General features: G+C 40.1%; 1 protein-coding gene across 1 annotated transcript; it reads right to left on the reverse strand.

The window, feature by feature from the left end:
* Window positions 1–3,160: 3,160 nt before the first annotated feature.
* LOC120779390 lies at window positions 3,161–8,419 on the reverse strand. The gene is made up of 2 exons (XM_040111587.1): window positions 7,181–8,419; window positions 3,161–7,126 (listed from the first exon to the last, which is right to left on the reverse strand). The coding sequence occupies exons 1-2, from the start codon at window positions 8,417–8,419 to the stop codon at window positions 3,161–3,163; spliced, it is 5,205 nt and encodes a 1,734-aa protein (XP_039967521.1).
* Between the last annotated feature and the right edge of the window lie 307 nt (window positions 8,420–8,726).

The following is an 8,726-nucleotide window of genomic DNA, read 5'->3' on the forward strand; positions in this document are numbered from 1 at the left end:
ATATGTAAAGTTAACGATTAGAAGCTACTCAATATCGACTGCTAAATGTGTGTGTACAGGAAAATCGATTTTATACATAAATATAAGGTTTTGGAATTCTTCCAAATGCACTACTGTTATGGCTTTATGTCAACTTCAGTAAGATGAAGAAAGTCAACTAACCTAAAAATGTGAAGTTAATGAATAGAAGCAACTCAATGTCGACTGCTAAATGCGTATTTACAAGAAAACCGATTTTATACGTAAACATAAGATTTTAAAATTCTTCCAAATGCACTGCCGTTATGGCTTAATGTAAACTTCAGTATGATGTAAAAGGTTAATTAACTTAAATATGTAAAGTAAATGATTAGAAGCTACTCGATATCGACCGCTAAATATGTGTGTACAAGAAAATCGATTTTATATCTAAATATAAGATTTTGGAAATTTTCAAATGCACTGCCGTTATGGCTTTATGTCAACTTCAGTAAGATGAAGAGTATTAATTAACGTAAATTATTGAAGTTAATGGTTAGGAGCTACCGAATATCGATTGCTAAATTCGTATAAAAAAGAAAATTGACTTTATACCTAAATATAAGATTTTTGAATTATTCCAAATGCACTGCCGTTATGGCTTTATGTAAACTTCAGTAAGATGTAAAAGGTTAATTGACTTAAATATGTGAAGCTAATGATTCGAAGCATCTCAATATCGATCGCTAAGTGTTGATAAGAAAGAAAATCGACTTTATACCTAAATATATGGTTTTAGAATTATTCTTATGTCAACTTCAGTAAGAAAGAGAAGGGTTACTTATTTAATATGTTAAAATAATGATTTTTAAAAAATTCAATATCGATTGGTAAATGGGTATATACAAGAAGATCGACTTTATACTTATGTAAATATAGGACTATGGAATTCTTCCAAATGCACTGCCGTTATGGCTTTATGTAAACTTCAGTATGATGTAAAAGGTTAACTAACTTAAGTATGTAAAGTTAATGATTAGAAGCTACTCAATATCGACCGCTAAATGTGTGTGTCCAAAAAAATCTATTTTATACATAAATATAAGATTTTGGAATTGTTCCAAATGTACTGCCGTTATGACTCTATGTCATCTTCAGTAAGATAAAGAAAGTTAAATAAGATAAATATGTGAAGTTAATGATTTGAAGCTACTCAATATCGATTGCTAAATGCGAATGTACAAGAAAATCGATTTATACATAAATATACGATTTTGGAATTCTTCCAAATGTAATGCCCTAATGGCTATATGTCAACTTTAGTAAGATAAAGAAAGTTAAATCACTTAAATATGTGAAGTTAATTATTTGAAGCTACTCAATATCGATTGCTAAATGCGTATGTACAAGAAAATCGATTTATACATAAATATACGATTTTGGAATTCTTCCAAATGCACTGCCGTTATGGCTTTATGTCGACTTCAGTAAGATGTGAAAGGTTAGTTAACTTGAATATGTAAAATTAATGAATAGAAGCTACTCAATATCGACCGCTAAATGTGTGTGTACAAAAAAATCGATTATATACATAAATATAAGGTTTTGGAATTCTTCCAATTGCACTACCCTTATGGCTTTATGTCAACTTCAGTAAGATAAAGAATGTTAAATAACGTAAATACGTGAAGTTAATGAATTGAAGCTACCCAATATCGACCACTTAATGCGTATATACAAGAAAATCGATTCTATTCATACCTGTAAGATTTTGAAATTTTTCCAAATGCACTGCCGTTGTGGCTTTATGTCGACTTCAGTAAGATGTAAAAGGTTTATTAACTTAAATATGTAAAGTTAATGATTAGAAGCTACTCAATATCGACTGCTAAATGCGCATATACAAGAAAACCGATTTTATACGTAAACATAAGATTTTGGAATTCTTCCAAATGCACTGCCGTTATGGCTTTATGTCGACTTCAGTAAGATGTAAAAGGTTAATTAACTTAAATATGTAAAGTTAACGATTAGAAGCTACTCAATATCGACTGGTAAATGTGTGTGTACAGGAAAATCGATTTTATACATAAATATAAGGTTTTGGAATTCTTCCAAATGCACTACTGTTATGGCTTTATGTCAACTTCAGTAAGATGAAGAAAGTCAACTAACCTAAAAATGTGAAGTTAATGAATAGAAGCAACTCAATGTCGACTGCTAAATGCGTATTTACAAGAAAACCGATTTTATACGTAAACATAAGATTTTAAAATTCTTCCAAATGCACTGCCGTTTTGGCTTAATGTAAACTTCAGTATGATGTAAAAGGTTAATTAACTTAAATATGTAAAGTAAATGATTAGAAGCTACTCGATATCGACCGCTAAATATGTGTGTACAAGAAAATCGATTTTATATCTAAATATAAGATTTTGGAAATTTTCAAATGCACTGCCGTTATGGCTTTATGTCAACTTCAGTAAGATGAAGAGTATTAATTAACGTAAATTATTGAAGTTAATGGTTAGGAGCTACCGAATATCGATTGCTAAATTCGTATAAACAAGAAAATTGACTTTATACCTAAATATAAGATTTTTGAATTATTCCAAATGCACTGCCGTTACGGCTTTATGTAAACTTCAGTAAGATGTAAAAGGTTAATTGACTTAAATATGTGAAGCTAATGATTCGAAGCATCTCAATATCGATCGCTAAATGTTGATGTTTAGTATTGCACTAAACACTCAAATTAACCCGTATGACGTATATGCCTGCACGCTAATAAAACCACGACTCGACTTTAATATAAATTTATTTACTGTATTTGGTACTCTCCAAGTACCATCCAATTCATTTGACTGACAACTGAACAATTCTATGCTTAACTCAAGCTTATATAGAAAAATAATACGTAAGCGAACTGGTGAAAATAACAATTCTGTTATTGCATACGGAACCATGGTCTGACCAAAGAACAGTATAATCGCCTGTTGTGCCAAGCTAAAACGCATCACCTGACAATCGTGCGTCTAGTTGTTTTTGTATACTGCACAATGGTCTGACCCAAACAACGGTAGAAATGCCGAAACGAAATGCGTCACCTGATCATGGTGATGCCAGATCGTGTACCTGGATAATGGTGATGCCAAATTGCACAGGATAAATCATATAAATTTAGTGAACTTATTATTAATCGTTAACATTCCTGCCCGGCTGAACCGTCAGGGTTCAGGAATTCTCGATTTGGATCAATAAGACGGCAAATCTTTTGCACTGGACGTTGGCAGTGGTGCTTAACAAAAAGTCCTTCAGGTGTACGTTTCTCACTGTTATATTCAACCGTAACTATTCGTACCAATCCGTCGCTGCCAGGGTGAACTTCAGTGATGCGCCCCATGCGCCAATGCATGGGTGGTAGATTCTCGTTCTGAATCAGTACTACATCTCCTGGCTGGAGATTCTCACGTCGACCTTCCCACTTGCGACGCGCCTGTAAGCTGGATAAATATTCACGGTTCCCCCGCTTCCAAAAATGCTCGAACATTTTCTGTAATTGTTGAGAATATATAAGACGATTTTGTGGAATATCATCAATAGGTGGTTCTGGGCGCGAATTGAGCGGTCGACCAATGAGAAAGTCGCCAGGTGTGAGTGCGTAGCTACCATTGGGGTCATCGTGAAGAGGAACGAGTGGCCTGGAATTCAAACAAGCCTCAATCCGAACAAGTAGTGTACTCAGTTGATTGAAGCGTAAGATTTGGCGACCAATTGTGCGATAGAGATGTTTTTTTGCTGAACGCACAGCTGCCTCCCAAAGACCTCCATGATGGGGTGCGGCTGGAGTGATTAATTTCCACTGCGTGCCGGAAGCTGCAATATGCTGAGTTGCATATATATTTCTCCAACTTTGAAGGTCTTGATATAGAACTCGACTAGCACCTACAAATTGCGTTCCGTTATCGCTATAAAGGATCGAACATATTCCACGGCGGCTTATGAAGCGATCAAACACATCGATAAATGCCTGAGTCGACAAATTTTCCGCAAGTTCGATATGTACGGCCTTCGTAGCCATACAAATGAAAATCGCTCCGTAAGTTTTGCTCATTGTAGTGGTTCGCTTTCCTCCATGACGAACATTGAATGGCCCGCAATAGTCTAACCCGGTATGGGTAAAGGGTGGGGCAATCATAACTCGGGATTTTGGAAGTGAGGACATCTGTTGATGCTGAGTTACTCGGGAGTGTCGACGGCATGTGACGCACTGATGAAGATATGACTTTACAAGCCGACGTGCATGCATAATCCAAAATCGCATGCGTAAGTACCGCAGCATTTCCTGTATCCCACCATGGAGACAGCACCTATGCCCATCACTTACGAGAAGTTTTGCCAATGGACAGGTATTGGCAAGAATGATTGGATGTTTTTGCTCATACGGTAATTCCGAATTTGTTAACCGACCACCAACACGCAGTAGGCCCTCTTCGTCCAAAATTGGGTTCAGTGGAAGCAGGTTACTTGACAAAGCGATGCTGGAACGAGATTTAAGTGCTCTAATTTCAGAATGATACATTTTACCTTGGCTTTGACGAATATGTGTGATTAGTGCCCATTCTTTCTCTTCAGCAGTAATCAACTCCTGTGATCTCTGACTTCTCAACGTCGGCATTATACGACGCATTCGAGCAGTTGTATTTAGTAAGGCACTCAAACGGCTAAACCTTGCTACCAAAGGTACTCGTTGTGCTCCAAAGGATGTCATCAGTAAACCGTCCCCGCTGGTAACGCCAAGATGCACAGTTAACGGACGGCTTTCCCCAATAAAAGTTTGATTTTCCTCAGCTGTGAGACTTGGTAACGCTGATAATGATTCATTCACCGCATGAATAAGAGGAGGTCCCTTCCACCAAAGCTCGTTCCCCATGAGTCCTATCGGTGTAATTCCACGGCTGGCGCAGTCAGCGGGATTGTCTTCTGAACGAATGTGTCGCCACGCGTTTATATCCGATTTTGATTGTATAAAAGCTATCCTATTTGCCACATATTGTTTCAATGAAGAGGGTTCCCGCCGAATCCAATGGAGGACAATTGTTGAGTCACTCCATAAAGTGTAAGCCGTATCTTCCATTTGCAAGGCGCGACGTATGTTGTTCATAGTTGTAACCAATAGCTGAGCTGCCGAAAGTTCGAGGCGGGGGATAGTCATTTCCTTCAATGGAGCCACTCTTGTTTTTGCGACAATCAGAGATGTATGGGATCCTCCGTTAGCGATGGTGTTTCGTAGGTAAATAACTGCGGCGTAAGCCTTGGTACTTGCATCGCAGAACCCATGTAGTGTCAATACAGCATGTTCTCTGATTCCCAGCCATCGTGGTATTTTGATCCTTTCGAGAGTCTGTAAACTATTCCGGTATCTCATCCAAATCTCTTGAAGATTAGATGGCAGAGGCGTATCCCAACTCAATTTCGCCAACCATAGATTTTGAACAAACATCTTGGCCGTTACGACAACCGGTGCCAACAGACCCAGTGGATCATACAATCTTGCAATATTACTCAAAACAATCCGTTTAGTAGGAATTGTGTCAAAGTTACATGCCTTTACCTTGAAGAATAACGTATCAGTAATAGGATTCCAGTGAAGGCCCAATACCGTTGTGCTGGAATCGCTAAAATTTATCTCCGATGCTGACGCCTTAGAGCCACTGATTCCTTCCAGGGTCTGGACGCAGTTGGAGTTCCATTTATCTAACTCAAATTTACCTTGTTGAAGAATGGCATCAACGTCCCGTGCACGGTTGATGGCCAGTTCTGTCGTGTGGACACTTTCCAAATAATCATCCACATAAAAGCTATGAAGGATGCTGTCCCGTGCTGCGGCTGCCCGGCTGACGTCAGCGATCACTTTCCAATTATCGTATGCACACTGTCTCAATGACCTAATAGCATTAAAAGGACTGCTTGCCATACCGTACGTCAGTGTCTTAAGTTGATAGGTACGCAAGAGTTCATTAGGGCATTCCCTCCAAAGGATCTGTTGCCATTTCCGATGCCTAGAATCCACCATTACCTGTCGGAACATTTTTTTGATATCGGCTGTGAGAGCTACCGAATACCGCCGAAATCGATGAAGTATGTCAACCAGGTTATCCTGTAGCCGTGGTCCACTTATTTGCGTATCGTTAAGAGATACACCGTTCGTTGTTTTAGATGATGCGTTAAACACTACTCTGAATTTAGTCAAAACAGCATGGTGAGGGATGTAATAACAGCTTCCTATGTCAACTGGAGGAGCATCGATTGCCTCCATATGTCCCAAATTGATGTATTCCCTCATGAATTCCACGTATTTCTCCCTCAGTACATAGTCGTTTGCCAATGTCCGCTCTAGTTTCAAAAATTGCCGAAGTGCCGCCGAATGTGAATTTCCAAGGGGAGAGGCATCAGATCGAAATGGTATCTGTACTATATATTGACCACTCGGATGACGCGTAACCGTGTTCGCGAAAATCTCTTCACATTCGTCCACCTCCGCCTTGATGTTATCAGGAGGCTCCTCTACTTCCCAAAATTTCCTTAGAAGTTTATCGGTGGTAGAATCATCGGAAACGTCAATGAGTGATGAAAAAAGGGTTGACTTCGACTCGTTCGATGCTACTGGACCTAGCACTACCCATCCGAGACGGGTGTGTAATGCACATGGTTCGTTATGAGAACCGGCAACAACGTCGTTTAATACAAGAGCAGGCCAAATATCCGCGCCAATCAGTAGTTCTACGGGACCTGGTATACCGAATTCCGGATCAGCTAAACAGAGATCCCTTAAATGATGACTGGTCCTGATGTCTATATTAGTAGAAGGAGTCATCGACGTGATTGAATCAATGATGTACGCATCGAAGCTGATCTGGAACTTCTCGTCCACCTGGGACTGCATACTAACTCTGACAACACCTTTGGTACGGGTTGAAAGGCTTTGATCAATACCCTCGACTTGGAACTCACAGGGACTTCTAGGAAGATTCAAAATAGTTACTAATGATTCGCAAACGAAGCTCACCTGGGAACCAATATCACAAAGGGCTCGACATTCCTTTAAGTAACCCTTACAGTCAGCAAGAAGCACGTTTGCCGTTGCTAAGAGAATAGTCCGGTCACTCTGTAAGAGAAATGACTGGACGTCGCTCCATGGTCATTGTTGTCGAGGAAGTACCTTTGGGGCCACCATTGGCGATGTAGCCGACGCTCCAGAAGTAAATCTGGCGGAAGTACCTTCAACACTCGTCTGCTGGAGCCTTCTACATAGAAGAGTATTGTGCTTCTGTTGGCAATTGAGACATAAGCCAGATGGACAGTCGCGATTACGATGGCCGGTCTTGAGGCAATTGAAACATAGTGATGCCTGCTTCACCAAGTCCCAGCGTCCGTCAAGTTGAAGGTTACGAAACTTTTGACATTTCGTAATCCGATGAAACTCATTACAAGATGGGCAATTCGTTGCCTTGTCAGATGCTACCACCGGATTAAGAATTTTTCCGGAGTTCATAGTCAGATGCGCCTTCACGACACGACTCGATGTCCGTCCGCTTGAAATATGTGGAGCAATTGGCGACGATGTCGGCAGGTTAGCTGCACGCCGCTCCACGAACATTATCACTTCTTCCATTTTCGGAATTGCATTGGATTTTAGGCTCATTCCCCACTCGGTTCGAGTAACAATCGGTAATTTCGGTAGTAGTAGAGGTACGGCTATAGCATCCCACTGTTTTACTGGCACATTCATCAATTCAAGCGCTCTGAAGGAGTTACGTACACTATCCACAAAATTAAGTAGAGTAGCTCGAGATTCTGATGGGTGGGTTGGTAAGTCTAGTAGATGCTGAACATGATGTTCCGAAAGAGTACGGGGATTGTCGTAACGTTGTTTCAGTTCAGCCCAGACCTCCTCATACCCACCTGTGTACAAGCCACCGACTAATGGAACCTTTTCCGCCTTCACATATTGTCTCAATTTTCCCAGTTTATAGGTGGGCTGCAAGTCGTTCCTGTTGTGAACCAGCGTCTCAAACATATCCTTAAACGCTAACCAATTGGACGGCTCTCCGTCAAAGCTTGGAATGGAGACGGGATCCAAACGCATGTCTGGTGCATGGCTGCATTCCTGGTTGGGAAGTTCACTAAACGCTGACATTTTACGTTTTAATTTGATGCAAATGTTGTTGAAAATCTCCTCCGTTGAAGCGAGCAAATCATCATGCTCTGCCATCTCGCCTCCATGTGCGCTGGACACGAGGGCAAAATGGTTATCCATAAAACGAGAGAAATGTTGTCTGGCACTACCCAAGAGCTGTTCACTTTCAACACAGTCTGGATGGTAGTTCTCTGCTTGAACTTGCGTCCAGATGCGCAATATAGATGTGCGTGCTGATGTACGCAAGTTTAATGCTGACATCTTATCCGCAATTTAAACGATACACACTTCCTCACAGGAGGCACCAAAAATGTTTAGTATTGCACTGAACACTCAAATTAACCCGTATGACGTATATGCCTGCACGCTAATAAAACCACGACTCGACTTTAATATAAATTTATTTACTGTATTTGGTACTCTCCAAGTACCATCCAATTCATTTGACTGACAACTGAACAATTCTATGCTTAACTCAAGCTTATATAGAAAAATAATACGTAAGCGAACTGGTGAAAATAACAATTCTGTTATTGCATACGGAACCATGGTCTGACCAAAGAACAGT

This window comes from Bactrocera tryoni, unplaced genomic scaffold (assembly GCF_016617805.1).
Source record: "Bactrocera tryoni isolate S06 unplaced genomic scaffold, CSIRO_BtryS06_freeze2 ctg7180000343597_QRY, whole genome shotgun sequence".
Lineage (NCBI taxonomy): Eukaryota > Metazoa > Arthropoda > Insecta > Diptera > Tephritidae > Bactrocera > Bactrocera tryoni.